The following is a 19,024-nucleotide window of genomic DNA, read 5'->3' on the forward strand; positions in this document are numbered from 1 at the left end:
TAGGTCTGTTAAAAAAAAATTAAACATTCACAGCATTTTACAATTAATCTCCTTCTTGTTATACACACTTTTGCAGCTTCCCTCCCAGTCTGAGAAGCAGCTCTAGAGTGCATTTTACAAAATAGCTTTCAGAATGTTCACTAAATTTTCTTTTATGGGCTCTACTGTCACAAATATACTACGGTACTTTCAATGGAAACTTTAATTTTGGAAATAAAAAAAGTCAGCAGGGCGGAGAGTATGGTGAGTGAAGGATGACAGAAGCAAATGTTTTATATAAAACTCACAAATTAGCAATAATGCATGCCACATTGTCATGGTGAAGTAACATGAGTAACATGTCATGAGTTAACATCCCAAAGTTCAAGTTTCTTCTTCCTCACATTCTCTCAATGTCTGAAGAATTCCATATATTAATGGTGAATGATTGATCTACCCTGCAAGATATTCACACATAGTGAAAATACCTAATAGTCAAAAAAGACTGTGAACATTACCTTTATGTTTGAATGACTTTTGCACAGCATTTTCAATTTCGGTTAAGATTTTCCAACCTTTTGCAATAATTCAGACTTCATTTCCACATAATACCCAAACATCCATGTCTCATAATCAGTTGCTATCATCATCAAGAGGGTATCATCATCATTTGCATGACTCAAATGTTTCTGAAAGATCACCACACGATTGTCTTTCTGCACTTTTTCAAGTTTCAGAATGAACTTGGTGGCAATATGTTACAGACCTAATTTTTAACTAGGATGATCTCATGACATGAAACCACTGAAACTCATTTCTTCTGCTATCTTACTAACTGTTAAACATCAATTTGACCTAAATAAATCATTCACTTAGCAATATGGCACATTCATTGACACTGAAGGCCTGCCTGGACAACCATCATCTTCAGTAAATTCTCAACAATTTTTAAAACACCTGAACCACTGATAGCTTTTTATGTGGCTTAGAATCCTTTCCATAAGCCTCTTGAATCATTTTGTATATTTTGATAAAACTCTTGACCAGTTTAATACAAAATTTCACAATATTATAACTCAAGATGATTTTGAAGTAATTCCTGGTTCTTAATTCTGGTTTAAATCTTTCTTATTTTTTTCAAATTCAGATCACTGTGGTGACTGTGAGTGAAACCACCAATAGTTTGTTTTTACTCCTCTGAAACTTTATTATGTAGTTTTCCTCTTTATACAGATCTTCTAAATACTCCTGCACCCCTAATAATTCTGTTTTCCTTTCCTAACATTAGTCTTCCATTTTGATTTTTCATATTACTTTTTTTATCATTTTGAAAATTGTTCTCTTATTTTTCTAAGTTGTGTTTTTATGATTATTTTCTTTTCTACATCACTAACATTTTCCTTCATCAAGGTTTTCTACGTTATTTTTTATTTTATAGTAAATCCATTTTGTTCATACACTGTAATTCTCTCTCTTAATCATTTTTGCATTTTTATACTGCCTATGATCATCTATCAGTTTTAACATATACTTCTCTTTATTTAAGGCTTTCTGCTAATTGTTAATTTTCTAAGTCCCTTTTCCTGCTTTTATGTGCAAATTTATACCAGAAATAAGTTTCTAGGAATCTAATTCTCTGGAAACTACTAGAATGGAACCTAACTTTTGTTCATATTTTAACTTTACATTCTCTTTCTTTGGTTTCTCAGACTTCAACCAATATTTCATCATTTCCAAACTGTGATCAGGATAAAATCTGACTCCAGGATGTGCTTTACAAACTACAATTTTAAATCATATCTCTTTTATGATTTAAAAAAAAAAAGTTGTTTAATCAATATAAACTGGGTACAAAATTCTGTACGCCAATCTGGCGAAAATGTACGCCAAAATTCTGTTTCTCTTTAATCTGTTCTGCCTATTCTCTCCAATTACTTCCCTTCTTAACCTTCCACTGGTATGTCATTCTAATCTCCCATTATTATCACTTCTATTTCTTTAATTGTTCAATTACAATATGTACCGCTTCATATGTTCTACCTACCTTTAAATCTTTTACTGAAGAGGTTGGCATATAGATTTGCACTGTTCATGTAGACATGAGACATCAAATGTATCATGACTAAAATACTTGTCAAATATTAAAGAATTTGTAATATGCTAAGCTCTTTAAATCACAGATCAATAATAATAACTAATATAATAATAGTAAAATAATTAATATAATTTTTCTTATAAGAAAGAGCAGTAGATAAAATAACATCAACCTGTGATTTTACAACTGATCAATAATAAAGAGAATAAATAAATAAAAAATTAATTAAATTACCTTAAAAAAATTACAAATATTTCTATTTAATTCAATTAATTTTAATATTTCAGTGCTGTGCAGCTTACTTTTTCCTGAAAAGCAGTTGTGAAATCTAGCGAGTCATTAACATAACAAGCCGAAATGAAAATAGGGGAATACAAATAAATCCACTGCAAACTTAGTCAAATATACCTTTTCATTTCTGGGGTAGTGGAGTGTACGCAGCTCCTGAACAGGAAAACATTCCTTAGTTTTTGTTACATTGAATTATTATTAAAACAAAACATAATAGAAGTAGATTTAAAAAGTATTTAAAAATAACAATTTTTTTTAATTTTTTGAAAATTTTCCTTGTCTTTAACTAAAATAAAGTCTGGCAATTTAAATTAGAAACAATATTCAACTAAACCAGAGAGACCAAAAAAATTAGTGCAAATGAACATAAATTATATTGGTTTTTACAAAAAGGCCACATAAAATGGTTACTCTGTACTCTTTAGAAAAATTATGATACACTTTAATTGTGTATTGAATTCAAGATTTTGTTTTTTGTCACTTTCATTGTCTACACCAAAAACTGCTAATTTTGGTTATTATCAGCCCATCATCAGTTTTGATATACCCTCAGAGAATCTAATAAGTTACAGAAAATTATTTTTTTTTTTAAAAATTCCTTTTCACAAAAACGAATTAGTATAATTATGAAAGGGATATGTCATCAAATTGGCCCTTATTTGATGAACTCTGAATTCTTCTGATTTCTTTGGTTTCTATCCTTGAATCTGCCATTTTTACATTTATAGAACATCAGTATCTTTGAAAATAACTCAAATCCCCCCCCCACCACAACTATTTTATTAGTACTGTAAACATATTCTACTTTATTTTACAGCAGTATTTATTGGAATAAAATGGTGGCTAAATATATTTATAAGATAATGATGTAAGCTAAAATACTCAACATGCTAAAAATCAACCATAGAAATTTTGTATAAAAATATCAATACTGGGATAGTTGTCAGCACTATCACTGATCAGCTATTTAATAATAGCTGTTCTTAGGCTCAATGTTAAGTAAGCATTATTAGAATTGCTTTTCAATTAATAATGTTCATTTAATAATGTAGAGAGTTCAATTAATAATGTATACTCATAACACATTATTCATGTGTTTCTTACAAGTCCAAAGACTATATAAATTCACCAAGGAAATTTCTGTTTTAACTACCACTAAACAAAACACAATTTTCAAATAAACCAATTTAACAAATTAAACTTACTTTATATCTAAAGTCTACTGAGATATACAAAAAACAAAGTGTATTTTTCAGCATTAAATAATTCCTAGTTAAGCAACTTTAATATTTCATACTTCACAAACTTTATCCAATTTTTTTGTCAGAATGTCATGGCACTAAATCTTGTTGGAACACTATTTTGCCTTACGTAATTTTTTTGAAGCTGTGTCACAACCCTTTACTTCCAAATCTTGATATACTCATCACTTTTCAACAAATCATCTACTAGAAGTAATGAACAAGGACCTTAAAATATGAAACAACCCCAAAACATTTTTTTTGGAGATGTTTAACTAATTGTTAGATATGAACCAGTGATGTATTTTCATCTGATGCTTTTCTAGCGTACTATTTGAACCATTTTCCACTGAACATAAAAATGAGATTCATCAGAAAACATAACATTTTCCAGTCTTCTTTGGTCCAGTTAGCATGTTCTTTAGCCCACAAGAGCCTTTTTTTGGACATTGCTGGTGTTAAAAGCTGCTTTTTAGCTGGCCGACAAACTTGTCATCCAGTTGCAAGAAGTCGGCATCTTACAGTTGTCCATGGAAATCTATTCCAATGGTTGTTAATTCTTGGTTTAAGACACAGCATATAATTTTAGACCAAGTTTACTTTTTCTCATTAATAACTGATTCTGTGTTGGAGTAGTTTTCTTTTATGGCTACATTTTACATCAGTTTTTCTAAATTGTTTTAAAGTACAATTCACTGTCACTAGTCTAACACATCACAAATCAGAAGCTATTTATCGTTGTCATATTGATATTCTCAGAAAAAGAAACAATTTTCGAACGCTTTCTTGGAGTTATGTCCATTATCTATTCAAACCACACAGAACAAAAAATATAAAAATATGATTTTATAATAAAAATGAAATATACTTTCACAAAACACTATTTATAACATGAAAATTGCTAAATAACCAAAGAATAATAACACATAACAAAGACAACTTAAAGAATGGGTGTAATCAAGCAGTGTAGCCACTATATAGAAATAAACAAAAAATTCCCCGTGTTCCAATTAATCTGCACGTAACTATATTTGTTTCAATACTTGTCTTAGATTTTAAATTTGGATTTGGATTAAGCATCATTAGAGGATTACAAAAATACATGAATGGCTGTGATCAGCCATCAGGTTCACTTCAAAATTGCCATCAAAATTAAGATTCCAAATCAAGTTGGTTCATACACACTAATGTAAGGTTTATTAAAATGCATAAAATATATGACATAATTTATGTAAAAATAGTGTAAAACTCTTTTAACAATTGAAAAGAAAATGATGTAAAATGGCCAAAACACAAGATATGTAAGTTATTTATATTAACGTAGTGTATGTAGGACCTCAATAGAGATTTATTAAATCCATAACAAACTCATTTGTGCCATCTGCAGTTTTTTTTTAATTTTTTAAATGTAAAATTAGAAAAAGTGTAAATGTTTAACAGATAATAAATAGGAACCAACATCATATAAGACTATAAATTATGATTAACATAATATGTGGGTACTGATTTGATCAGCCACCAAATAATGGTCATGTGGAAACTTAAAACATAAAAATAATCCCTTAAAGACTTACGTAACCTTGATATACAATAATTAGCTTAATAATAAAATAATAATAATAATAAGAAGAAGAATGTTCGGTCATGAAAGTTTTATTAGACTTTCATATACTATAACTGAAACTTTCAGTTTCATTCACGTCTGGTTTTATATATACACAAACTATATAAAAGGTTCCAGGGTAGAAGCTATAAAAATAACAGCAGAAGAATATAAATTTTTATTCATATTTAAGCATCCACATAGTCTCGCTTCAACATGATACAACATTTGGATTAGTTATAAGCCCTAGAAAAACCTTTTTTTTGGGACTGCCTTTAGAGCGCTTGTAACAGTTTCTTCTATGGCATCTACCAAGTCATATCATTCCCCTTTCATGATATAGAAAATAGTCTGCAGGGGCAGACAGCAAACTCTGAATGTAGAGGATTGTTCAGCACTCTCTCCTGGTGTTTGACCAAAAATTGCTGTATAATGATGACTGTGTGAGCTGGTGTGCATTGTGGTGAAGCAGGAACCAATGGTTGGTTTTATGAAAATGCGATTGCACACGACAGATTCAATTCAATAAAATTTCAGACCATCTTGGTAAAAGCAGCAGTAATTTACACATGGTAGACAGCATTCAGTAATTCTCACATGCATTCAACAGTTCATTGCTACAGCTGGTTACTGGTTTTCTCCCTGTCTTATCATCACAACAATCACAGTCTTATCAAATGACATCTAACCATCTCAAAAACAAACAAACTGCTTGAACAAATGCAAACAAGACATAGCTACATTGCCATTGCTTGTTTTACCATTTCAAATCTTTCTGTAATAATTTCTGAGTAAAAAAAAAACTTCATGTTCACAGTTGTTTCAATTTTTAAAACCCAACAATAGGTACAAACATACTTTCACAAAAACAGATATACAACATGAACTGCTAATCCAAACTAAATGAGCTTTGGTGATGATGTTCATACGACTACTCTTGAAAATTTTACAACTTCTGCCACAAAATTGGGCTGCTACTTTTTTACTACTATTTTATAATCTTAGTTCTGGTTTAGTTTGTAGACTGTATATGAAGAATAAAAACCTTCAATCATATTCAACATCAGATGAACCTGAAGACCATCATGGTTCTTATCAATGATGAAATAAAATCAATGAAGAAAAAGGTTATCTCATAATAGGAGACATAAATACTATTACATTAAAGAAATTATCATGAAATCTAAAAAAAAATATAATACACCTGAACATACAATTTAAAACACCACTATGACAAATAAGGTAGTCAGTTTTCGTTTTATTTTATTTAGAGATGTTGAAAAAGTAGGAATTTGTTTTGTACATTAACTATGATTTTTTTTTTGTATAACTATGAGTTTAACAATAGTATTACAAAAAATACATAATTTAATAATTTCAGTTAAGGATAGAAGGTTAAGGATAAATCTAAAGAATTCTGAAATTGCTGGTGATCTTGATCATTTACTGCAAAAAAATACAAAAACTTAATACAAGATCTGCATAAAGCTGTACACTTATGCAAGGAAACAGTATACATACTCTACTAACAGATAGCTGAGATTCTCACCATTTAATTAACTCTTTAATATAAATTGTTTTTCTTTCATAGGCCTTTTCTACTCTGTTGTTAACATACAATTCAATAAAATATAAAAAGATTTCCTACGTTTACAAAAATGAATTAGCATTTTCTTTTAATAATTGTCATTATGAAACCATCCTTATAAAAACTGTTTAAGAACTGAAGGAAGTAAATAAAACTGTTGTTAAATATACTTATAAGCTAACTTTTTAATGTATCTCCAAATAAAGTTATGAAACATTGAAGGGCACAACAGAAACAGACGATAAATGGGATAACTGTACAGCTACAGGTTTTATTCAAATAAATTGAAAATATTAAAAATAACACATATGAGGGCTGTTCTTCAAAAATGATAATAGTGACCCTGAGGGAAAATGTGTTGTGACGGGAGGTAATACTGCATACTATCATGTATCCCATTCTTTTAGCCATCTATAACAATTAGTTTCAAGTCAATCAGTCCAGTGAGTGGATGTATGAAATGATTTGCATAACGTGTGTTAGATATTTGCCTACCATGTCCAGCATGGATAAAAAGATAGAGCAACACTGTAATGCAAAATTTTTAATGAAACAAACTAGGGAAGAACCGAAAAGACGCATATGTACCAATGACGCATATGTGGCCAATGAGCCACACGAGGGGCTCTGTTCAACATCTCGCACCGAGGTTGTAAAGAATACAGCTTCTGCTATCGTCCGCAAAGAATGATGAATTACCATTAGGAAACATGCCAAATGTCTAGACATTTCAGTTAGTAGCGAATTTTTGATTTTTCATGATGATTTGGCTATGCTACATGGGTCTTGCAGATGGGTGTCACGCCTGCTCACACCAGAGCAAATGCAACATCGTGTCTCCGTGTCAAGACCTGATCACGGTTTGGTGGGAAAGCAAATGAAGAAATGAAACTAATCATAACTGTAGATGAATCTTGGCTGAACCACTATGATCTGGAACTGAAATAACGAAGTTCTCAATGGAAAAGGGCGCAGTCGCCACCTCTGAAAAAAGCAAAGATAAGTCGCAGCACCAGTAACGTTATGATGATAATCTACTTCAATTCTGAGGGTTTTTTGTACAACATGCTGTCCCTCAAGGTCAGATGATCACGGCAGATTATTACAAATCGGATTTGATCATGATCATTGGATCACTTTAAGAAAAAACAGCCGCACAAGAACACTGACAAAATTTTACTGCATCATGACAATGCATGGCCCCACGTCGCTCACACTGTTATTGATTTCTTGAATGCTTGCTGCATTGCAACTGCACCCCATCCACTGTACAGTCCAGATTTGGCCCCTTGTGACTTCTGGGTGTTTCCTGAAGTCAAGTTTCCACACTCAGGGGATGGAAATTCAAGATCAATCACCAGGCCATCAAAGCTGTGGAGGCGTGCTGAAAGATCTCAAGAAAGATGGCCTGGCGTTTGTGTTTAATTTTTTTTTTGAAGTGGCAGGAATGGTGGGAAAATTGTATTAGAACTGAGGGGAGAGTTAATTTAATAAACAGCATGTAGATTTGGAAGACTGAATAAATTTTTTTTTTTTCTGTAGAGTGTTTTTATCATTACTTTTTGTATACCCCCCCCCCCCCCCGTAAAAGGACCATGTTTAATATACAAGTGATTGCAAATTGCATGGAAATCTCTAGGCTCTAGGCAGATGATTCCACGGCCAAAAATAAGTTCATATTAATTAGGTCAGCAAATAGTATGTTGATGAGTTTTGGTTCACAAAACGTTTAAGCCCTGTTTTATGCTCCCTCGTGAAATTAAACCATACTAAAATTTTTGGGGTACAAATTGAAGAGTAAATTTGGTGCTTCCTCATGGTTTTGATCTAAGAAATTGGATAAAAGTGATCCCAGATCTTTATCTGAATTAGGTTTTAAGAAAAATGGGGTAAACACAAAAAGGATTTGTCTGAAAATACACTATTTTCAGTTTGGAATAAAATAACTTTGTTGATTTACCAATAAAAAAATCAAAATTTCTAGTTATCTTTGTAGAGAACTTAATTACGTGAAAATTATCTCAAATAATGTCTATTAAAATTAAACACAAATTTGAAAAGTTAAACTTTAATTAGAAACAAAACACAAACTTGGTCAGAAAAGTGATATGATTTTAAACAGAATAATTTTCATCACCATTTGAACATAATGTAAATTAAAACAAATAAAATAGAAAACTTATCAATAACAGAAAAAAATGAATAAAAAATATATTTAAAAAATAAAAATGTGTTTCTTACAATCTAAGTGAAATAGAGGTCTGGGACCACTTTTATTCAATTTTTTAGATCAAAAACCAAATGGAAGCACCAAATTTACCCCTCAATTTATACACCAAGAATTTTAGTAGGCTTTAATTTTATAGAGGCAGCAGAAAATTGAGCTAAATGTCTCACAAGCTGAAACCTGCCAGCAAACCATTTTCTGATCAAGTTTATATGAACTTTTTTTTTCTTAATTTTTGTTATAGAATCATCTGCTGAGAGATTGCCATACAATTTGAAATCATTCTGTAAAAACTCTATTTTTACTTATCACACACATATATGTATACATAACGCAGTGTATAGAAAGAGATATATGATCACAAAAAATTCAATTTCGAGATTTTCGCTGGGAAATCTATTTTAAGAAACACTAAGTTCGGAAACGTTTTAACAATGCTATATCCAACTGTCTGATCACAGCTGCAGCCAGAGCAGTTTTACAATTTTTATGAAATCTGGATTATGAGTATACTTTTCTCCATTATCTCCAACCATTTTTTTTTAAGTTTATTAGGGATAGTTTACCACAAAGGTAGGAAAAATCTAATTTTTTAAAAATGGTTTAACAATTTTCTGGAAATTTTATCATATGAGGTGGCATCAAAAAATACTGATACTTTTTTATTAAAAGAATTCTATTTATTCTTTTATACTGATATTGTCTCTTTCAAAGTAGTTCCCCAGAAATACAGCACATTTATTCCGATCCTCAAAACATTCGTGAAAAGCAATTTTAGGTATACTCAAGTTAAGTTAGCAATTTTTTTTTTTTATTTCATTAACATCACAAATAGTTGTTCACTAAGTGTTCTCTTATTCAATGGATATAAGAAAAAGTCGCAGGGTGCTATGTTTGAAGAATATGGACACCGTGGCATCAGTATTACGTTATTTCTACATAAATAATCATGAATTAATAATTAAGCGTGAGCTGGAGCGTTATTGTAGAGCAAATTCAGAACTGTTTGTCCATATTTAAGGCCATTTTCTATGGATTACCTCACATAAACAACATAAAACTGCTAGGTAATATTGTTTGTTAACAATACATCATTGTGATAAGAATTCATACTGGAAGGCAACATTGTTAATATAAAAACACAGTAAGGAGAACCTTAACATTTGATTGAACATAGCGCGCTTTTTTTTTTATCTTGGTTTTTCAGGAAGTTTATATAGGGATGACTGAACCTTCATTACAATATCCTAACTGTTCATCCATGTTTCATTACCTGTAAAGATACGTTTGAGTAATTCAGAGTCTTCAGCGATGTCAGTTAACAATTGTTTTGCAATGTTACTTTTGATGAAAATTCAACAGTTCTGAAACAATTTTTCTGCTCTTCATTTCATACCTAAAATGTGAGTCAAAATTATTTCACAAGAATTTTAAAGAATCCCGTGTCTCTAGCAACTTCTCAAATAACAATTTGATTCAACAATTACTGATCTCAGAATCCTTTATTTTGTTAATATTTTTTCGGTTTTTAGTACATTATTAGTGTATACATAAGTAGTGATATTATTATGTTACTACCCTTTGTCATCCTTAATGTCTTCACAGCCTTCTCGAAACTGTTTCTACCATTCAGTTAGGTACTCACTGCTGCAGGACAACACTACCTTGCTACCCAAAATTTTACACTTATTTTCACAAAAAGTTGTATTTTAATAGTTAAATTAAAAAAGAGCTAATATAATCATTTCCTAAAGATTTTACAAAAGAATTTATAAATTAATTATCAGTAAACTACCTAAACCACATATTTTAGGATAATCTGAATATTTGTGTATCAAAAAACTAAAAAAAAAAATATATACTCAACTCAGTAAAATATATACTCAACTTTGCTTCCTACCAAATTACGTAACCACCACATACACTTATAAGTACACTAATTAGTCATGAGCAAAACAATAAATTTACAGTTTAAAGATATTCTTAATTATAAATAGATATTCTCAACTACTTTCAGTTTGAAGAAATTGGTTATGTCTTGGTTTCCTGAATGACTGTTATACCTGCTATTTAATATTTCAAAGAAAGAATCATGAAAACAAAACATTTTGAAGCAAGAATTACTTATCAATGGTTGAAAGTGTCCCTGTACATTTCCAAAATTAAACAATATCGGATATAGTTTTCTTTTGGAAGGGTAATAGAACCCTATTGACTTTTAGTAGTTAATAATCGTAACAGCTAATATCATAATACTGAAAATAAAAAAAAAACCCTAAGTAAATTAGATTTAAATCTATATATATAATAATGAATGTTTGTCCTGTATGCATTTCAACACCATTCATCCAATTGTAATGAAACTTTGGTGAGTTGTTGTGCACATGCCCATGAAGGTTTCTGAATTAGTTTGGACCCGCTTGGTGGCACTGGGGACAAGATATTTTGAAAAATTGCATTTATGGTCCGATTTGGCTCATATTCAGAATATATATTAGTTATGGGAAAATGTTTGCAAAAAATGGACCCACTGGGATTGAGATATTTAGAAAAATTGTATTTATGGACCGATTTGGCTCATATTCGAAATACATATGTTACATGAAAAGAAAAATTTTTGCAAAAACTATACCCACCAGGTGGTGCTGGTGTCGAGATATTTAAGAAACAAACAACTATACAAACAGACTTTCTTCTTATCTATATATATATATATACATATATATAAAAAAGGCAATGTTCATATGTGTGTCCGCTATTGGCTAAAAAACTACTGGACCGATTTACATGTGGATTTTTACAAACTGGTCCGCATTCCGAAGAAGTTTTAAAGCTACTGAAATCCTTGATCTGACCAGTAAAAAGAAAGTTAGGGGTATTTTGAACCAACTACAGTGTTTAGAGAGTAGTTTGAATTAAATCCGATTGGTAGTGCTGTTTTGAGGTTTGGATTTATTTAAATTCTGACTTTTATAAAGTGAAGTTCCATAATGTTTTCTAAGTTTCTTAATGTTCAGTATTAATTGTGATGATTTTACAGCCATACAGCTTTTCGTTAAAAAATTATTTTCCACCAACTACTGTGTTTAGGGAGTGGTTTGAATTAAATCCAATAGGTAGTGCTGCTGTTTTGCCAACTGGATTTATTTACATTTTGACTTTTATAAAGTGAAGATTAAATTTTGTGAAGTTCCGTAATGTTCAGCTTTTTAATGTTTTATCAAACTTTCAATTGTGTTCATTTAATCTATATATACTCAGATCTAGCAATAGCAAAGCATTGCCAGGTCTACTAGTAACACATACATATATAAGAAATCAAGATTTATGTTTATTTGCCCTCAGCATAACCTCCTATAAATAAATTCTGGCTATTAAAGATATTTTTAAAGCCCTCATTATACAAAAAAAATGTAAAGCAATCTTTTAAGCTAATTTGATATAAAGACTGAATAATTGTTATAAAGTATTCAAGTCTTTTGTAAAATGCCAATTACAACAATCATAAATGGATTAATTAAGATGCAAGTATTGTGCATGTAGTAAACAGATGTGTGAGCACATGCAAAAAGAAAATGGAAATAAAATGATAGTACTGAATGTTTATAAAACAAACAATAAATAGATTAATTTAATAAACAACTGAATTAAAAAACAATTGTTTTTTTTATTTTACAAAAACTCCCACTATTCTAACATGCAGTTAAAAAAGAAATCTACAGATAAATATTACTAAGACCAATGAGAAAATTATTTATTATACCATACATTAAAGACATAACTTGTATTTGTCGTCATAATAATTCAATAGCAAATGAATTTTAATTTCATCAACAGCCAGGATCTTAAAGAGAATTAACATAAAATAATTGTTAACAACATTTTGTTGGTTTTTTTAATAAATCAAAAACATCCTCTACGAGATGACATTTGAATTACCACTTCCTTAAGTATTTATCAATTAACTGAAAACAAAATCATAAAAATGGGTGCTCATGGTTTATTTTTCACAATGGAACACAACCGTCTTTTAGAAATTAATGACAGAATTTGAATCTGCAGTTCCAAAGCATCTTGTAAAGAAAGCTTTTTCAGTTGCAAAGCAACATTTTTGCCAAAAGCATCGAATTCACATTCTCCATCTTGTTCCAGAGCCTGAAAGAGAAATTTTTGAAAAAATTCTTTGTTTTGAAAAATTACATGACAACACAAAGCAAAATTACTATAAATTTCTCATGAAATTATCAACTTTTTTGAAGAAATACAATTATTGAAAATATTAATCATTTTTTAACATTAAGAATTTAATGTTTCAATCAAAGTAACACTACATAAAAACTTACTAACCTTACTAATAAAAAATTGTAATAATATATGTAAGCTGCAAAGCACTGATTAGTACACGAATGCTTTGTAATTACTACAATACATTCAATCTGAATCATAAAAAATCTTGAATTTCATTTTTTTATCTGTTTTAATTATTTTCCATTAAATAAAAAAACTTCCAATAATAATTCACAATCATACTATTGTGTTACATATGAATAGCTGTTTCACACTTGTGTTAAGAGAATACAGAAAATAGTACAAATAATGGTAGCTACAAATTAAAACAAAAAATTCAAATTACAGCCCAATTACCAGTAGTTTTATTTTTTTTTTAGAGAATTGATGAATTATCAATGAATGCTGGATGAAGAGTAATCATAACTGCAGCAGTGCACTGTTCATAACAGATAACATAACTTGAGAATAACTTTCACTGACCATATGGTATCTATAAATAAGTTTATGCACTACTTCTATTCAACTATGCATAGTTCTTACAAAAAAAAGATTAATTCTCAGTAAATACTACTACTAGATAGCCTCCTCACGTAGCAAGTTATAAAGTAAAGAAGTACTAATATTATTACTATATACTGACAAGTGCTCTCACAATCACAATTTCATAAGAATTATGTAATTAAAATTAAAAAAATATCAGATTATAGTATTCATCATTAAAGAAAAACTTTATCATTGAAGAATTGTAAATAAGTAACTGTTGTAGCAATTACTAACATTATGTAATGTTCTCAGTTGTGCATTTTTAATGTTCTATAAATTTATATAAAAAATTAATGTTACAGTGTTTAAAGTTTTTCTGATGATCAGTATAATATCACAACATTAAAATTCAAAATGTTTTAATTTCTTTTTAAAGGTAGAAATGTTTTTCCATCAACCCATTTTTTACAATTTATTTAATTAATAGTTAATTGTTTAATTTCAGTAAAAGAAATCAGAAAAGTGTTATGAGAAAAAATGATTTCCAGCTGCTGGCAATTTGGGTCATTTATTAAAAAGGAACATTCAATTCATAGTACTCCACAGCAAATCAGTAGTGTGACAGTACAGATAACTATAAAGTCTGTACTGTGTTCTACGTTAACTGTGAAGTGACTACTCTAACAAGAAGGCCAAAATTCTTTTTTTTCCTTCATGAACCTTTTCATCCTATTATTAAATGAAAGCACTGAAGTATGTATACACTTTAATGTTTTGTTAAAACAAATTGTTAGATGTAAAAATTTCTTCCTTTACGAAAAACCAAAAAATAATTTTTTTGAAAAAGGCTGCCATATTGATTGGTCAGCAGATAAAAAAATACTCAAATAAAAAACACAGCACATTAAGGAAATATACTTCATAATTTTTTACACCATCATTTAATGACTATGTAACATAGAAATTCCATTACTGGAAAAACAAGCAGAAAATGTGGTACTTTTAGTATGTTTGCAATTACATGCTCTTTTTAAATAATTTTCAATTTAAAAATAACAAAAATGTACAGAGTTAAATGAGGTATATATTCTTTTTATCAAGTGGTTCACAAAAATATATCTTAAACAGCAAGCTTTATTTTCTACTATCTTGAAGAATATTATAATTTGTTAATGTTATATGTTTAAAAAAATTATTTCTTTGTTACATAAATCTTTTTTGTTATTGAATTAAAAGGAGTAAAAACCCCACAAGAAATTATTTTCTTTCACAAAACTGGCAACAAGTGAAAATTACCACAAAATTATAAAAATATTACTTGTTAGAAAAGTTTATATTATTTTTAAAGAAACTGTTGATTCAAACACAATTGAATACATAAGCCAAATATAAAGAAGCGATTCAGAAAATAATATTTAAGTTCAAGAAATATCAAGTCTGGGGAAATAAAACAAGTTTTGTCCAGTTTGCAAGATGATAAACCACATTTTCTAAAATTTACATATAACTAATATTTACAAAAAGTTATAGTAGAAATCATACTAAAAGAACATTTCCTTCTAAGTAAATTTGATAATGTATAGGTAAATAGTAAAATATAATCATATAAAAAACAAAACAATTGCAAAACATTCCCAAATCAAATGAACAGAATTATCTGTATAAGTTGTAAAATGTAATGGCAAAAAATTTCAAATATCATCATGCTGATCAAAAATTATTAAAAGTTTTTAAACTGAGAAAAACATTCTCAAAACAAATTTAATGTAAAAAAAAAAACAAAATAATCATAATGAAGGATTCTTCATCAATCATTAGTTCTTTTAGAACTAATGTTCAAATTTTGACATTTTTGGGATGATGTAAGCAAAATTAAAACTTAAAAAAATGTATCAATTCCATTTTACAAAAATGTATAAAGAATAAAATGGTTCTACAGGACATTTTTTACATATATAATTTAATATGTTTAATAAAAAAATGAAAATAATTCATCATAATAGGTGCAAATAAAACATGCATATTTATAAATTTAAAATAAATTATTATATAAGGTTCAAAAACCATTTACAAAGACTTGTAAAACAATAATAAAAAGAAGCAAAGATTGTATATCTCTAATAATTTTTAGTTATATATTCAACTTGAGAATGTGAAACAAAAAACTGCTGAAAGTGAAACTGAAGTAAAAATCCTAAAATGTAGTAAAATAAATTATGTATGATAAAGTAATAAACAAAAATAGATGAATACAAAAATAAATAAATTACACATTCGAATCAAAAGGGAAAGTAAAGGGCTCTTGAATAAGTGAGAAGAAATACAAATTATTATAAAACTCAAATAAAAGTCTAACTGACTAAGAATTTGAGAAGTTTCTTAATTTTGGTCACATTATCACATAAAATGCCAATTCCATGAGCTAAATTAAACTTATTATGTAATATTGTATAATATACAAAATCAATGAGAATGTGACTGCACAACCGCCATGCAGCAATAACTCAAGGGTCATACTGGAATATTAGCAGCTGACAAACTATCTATCTTTAATCCATCACGCCCAAAACCCAGTTAACAGAAGAAAATTTCTCAGAAACTGCCTCTCACTGATGACTTTCATGGCAATCCACTTGAATTAAACTAATGAAGCTTATTCTCGATAACTGTCAACTACTCATTCTGCTAAACTGTCTTCAGCTGATAATTCACAAAGCACATACAGTCCAGTTAGAATAAATAACATTTTGCTCAATAATAACAAAAACTGAAACATGTACTCCAGTTTCTAACATAAACAGACACAAAAAGCTATGAAATTATTCGGTGCATGAGAATATGACAGAATATGCTTAAAGAGGACTGAGTGAATCACAGCATAGTAGAATGTATCGAAATCCATCTTTTACTTGCTGGAAGGCCATGAATATGGCATATACTATTCAGCAGTAAAGAAATGTGGCAAAACGGGACATCATATATATAAGCCTTGAGATAAGTACAAACAAACAACAAACTTCAAGTAATTTTGAAAACCTTGTTCAGACCCACATACATTATATTATTATATCCAGCTTCACATGGGAAAGAAAATTGCAAATATTTTAAAGAATGGATTTTAAGCTCCCATAAAAGGCTATGAAAGTAAAATTTTTAAAACTTAGATCCTTTTAAATATGATACATCAGTTTATTTAAATTATGCATATGTTATATTTAAGAAGCTAACATGTCAGAGTTCCATAAAGATGTTTCAACTGATTAAATGGTTCAAATTCAAATTATTCTTATCTGATAAGAATAATTTGATGATACTTTAAATTTTTAATAAATATATAATTTACAATAGATCTTTTAATACATATATCAAAAAATTTTGTACACTGTAATAAATTGGGAATGATACAGACTAAATATGTCTAAGTGTACACACATGCTGGGTGGCACATCCATCAGAAGGAATAAAACAATACTTTACATAACGTAAATAACTTACTAAAACTAATCACTAGTAGAGAGTAAAGTACTTACCAGAGGTTTAACATCAATTCTTCTCCTTTTTCTAATGTGTTTTGGTCTGGCATCACCACCTCCACCATGAGATTTCTGCTTCTTATCTTCTTCCTCATCCTCCTCATCATCATCACGTACATCAGTCTGCAAAATATCTGAACCATTGAAATCTTCTTCGTTATCTCCTACTGAAGCCTCATTAGATAAATGTGAACTTCTATCATTTGCGTCCATAAAATCAAAACTTTCAAAAGACTCAAATCTTTTAGGTTTAACAATCCTCCTCTTTCTTTCTGACAGAATGCTTTGACGTCTTGGGATTCGATAGGAAGTTCTAGATTTGGAATCTAAACTACTACTTTCCCTTTCATTAAATGAATGAGAAGTAGATGATTTAAGTGGATCACTATCACTTTTCCTTGGCCTACCTCTGCCCCTTTTAGCTGGTACTTTATCATTTGAAGAAACTGAACAGAGTGATCTTACTTCATCACTCTCAGTTTTTGACAAAACTTTCTTTCCCTCATCAATGCTTCCTTTATTAAATTTTTCTCCCAGACTATCAGAATCAAATGGATTCTTCCTAGGTCTACCTCTTCTTTTTTTTTCTTGTAATACTCCACTATTTTCATTCACATTAGTCTCATCACAAATCATGGGCAAAATCTCATCATCAGCCGGCTCTAACTTTATAATTCTACTATCACCTGTTGAACTATTTTCTGAAGAACTGATTGGATTAGAATTTTTCTTAGTACCTTCATCAGTTCTATTAACATTATTTCCTGTAAGCTCAACAACTTTTTTTCTTCCTTTTTTCTTTGTTACACTTAGAGCCAGTGGATCTTTAGAATTATCAGAACTACTCATAGATTCTGAATTTGTGTCATCCATATTTTCCATTTTTACCACAGTATCTGAATTATTTGAACCAATTAAATCATGTTCATCATTTACTGCAGCATTATTACCAATTACTTCTTCCAATGTTTTCTGTATCCCTTTTATCAACAGGATTTAAACAATTTGCAGCACGGATATTTTCTGAATCTGGGTTACTATTCTTTGCATCCTTTGATTTCAGATCTGTAAACATAACTTTAATTGAACACTTTTTAATTTTTTATTCATATTTAAGTTGTTTTTTACCATAAATATCATGTGGATTAATACTACCGTTAATACAGACTTAATACGACTTTCAAACGTCTGAGAAAAATCTGATGCACTAAAGCTGGAACTATATATCTGACTAACATTTCGTTTAATACCATCAGTAACAGAGACTGAAAGATTTATATCACTCATCACATTAATAACACTTAAGTTTGTACTGAATACGTTTCACTTATATGCCTATAGTTAATAGTTTGCTATTTATATTTAGTTCATGCCACACACTAAACCTATCAGTTTTCTCAAAAGAACCGTCACTCCATGTTCCTCTAGCCAGACAAAGGCGCTCACAAAAATCCTGAAAAAAAAAAGATTAATATTAATATTTAATTATTAAAAGATTAATATTAATAATATAATAAAACAAAATAAATTTAAATTAAATGTAAACCACACAAGAAATCACCTGAATTTTTTTTTTTTTTTTTTTTTTTTTTTTTTTAGTTTTATGACAAGTACAGTGAGATTAAGAAACAAAAATTTATGAAATAGTTCACCTCTACTACTATTTTTTACGAAAATTCTTGTTAGTAATCTGG

At 29.2% G+C, this 19,024-nt stretch overlaps 1 protein-coding gene across 3 annotated transcripts in view; it reads right to left on the reverse strand.

Annotated features, from left to right (window-relative positions):
- Nucleotides 1–19,024, reverse strand: part of LOC142318092 (uncharacterized) — a 127,522-nt gene that overhangs the window by 100,115 nt on the left and 8,383 nt on the right. For all 3 annotated transcript variants that reach the window (XM_075354622.1, XM_075354628.1, XM_075354638.1), the window contains one exon: nucleotides 17,328–18,783. In XM_075354622.1, the coding sequence (XP_075210737.1) occupies nucleotides 17,328–18,212 (885 nt within the window). In that variant the 5' untranslated portion in view covers nucleotides 18,213–18,783. The remainder of the gene's footprint in view (nucleotides 1–17,327; nucleotides 18,784–19,024) is intronic.

Source organism: Lycorma delicatula, chromosome 1 (genome assembly GCF_047948215.1).
Source record: "Lycorma delicatula isolate Av1 chromosome 1, ASM4794821v1, whole genome shotgun sequence".
In the NCBI taxonomy this organism is placed as follows: Eukaryota; Metazoa; Arthropoda; class Insecta; order Hemiptera; family Fulgoridae; genus Lycorma; species Lycorma delicatula.